The 598-nt window shown below is 46.2% G+C and overlaps 1 protein-coding gene across 1 annotated transcript in view; it reads right to left on the bottom strand.

Annotated features, from left to right (window-relative positions):
• LOC103811083 (trafficking protein particle complex subunit 10-like) overlaps nt 1–598 on the bottom strand; it is a gene marked incomplete at its 5' end in the record, with an annotated part of 31,804 nt that overhangs the window by 12,364 nt on the left and 18,842 nt on the right. Inside the window, 2 exon segments of the mRNA XM_009084030.1 lie at nt 1; nt 4–339. The exon segment at nt 1 is cut by the window's left edge and continues 157 nt beyond it. Of these exon segments, the coding sequence (XP_009082278.1) occupies nt 1; nt 4–339 (337 nt within the window).

The following is a 598-nucleotide window of genomic DNA, read 5'->3' as shown; positions in this document are numbered from 1 at the left end:
AGTTGTCTGAGGGACTCCGTTCATACATTTCATACAGCTCCAGCGCTTGCAAGTTGTTCCTTGACAAAGGAAAGCCTGGGACTTCATTTGGAAAGCTGATAACTCCGTTGGAAGTTTTGTGCTTGGTGAGCCACTCTGCTGTTTTTCTGTAACTATTCTTTTCAATGCTGAAGTGGACATGGATGGAAATCTGATCCACTCGGACAGGGATGGGCATTTGGCTCAACAAAGTCAACTCAATGGACAACTTTCCACCCACATGGACAACAGCATTTGGAGGGTCGAAATGTAGAGTTTTCAACTGGGCAAAGGAGTGCATAGGCAATATAACCTTCTGACCTGGAAAGATAAAAACAGGGAGTTTATTATTCTCCAGTGCTGCTGGAGATTAGCAAATCGTTTCTCTTAAAAAAATTAGCCCCTAGAACTAAATGGCTCAATGAATCATTTCACAACAAATTAATACTTTGACTAGCGTGGTCAGCAGGACCAGGGAGGTGATTCTGCCCCTGGACTCGGTGCTGGTGAGGCCACACCTTGAATCCTGTGCTCAGCTCTGGGCCCCTTAGCTCAGGAGGGACATTGAGGGGCTGGAGCA

This window comes from Acanthisitta chloris, unplaced genomic scaffold (assembly GCF_000695815.1).
Source record: "Acanthisitta chloris isolate BGI_N310 unplaced genomic scaffold, ASM69581v1 scaffold18701, whole genome shotgun sequence".
Classification (NCBI taxonomy): Eukaryota; Metazoa; Chordata; class Aves; order Passeriformes; family Acanthisittidae; genus Acanthisitta; species Acanthisitta chloris.
This window is presented reverse-complemented; position numbering and strand designations above follow the sequence as displayed.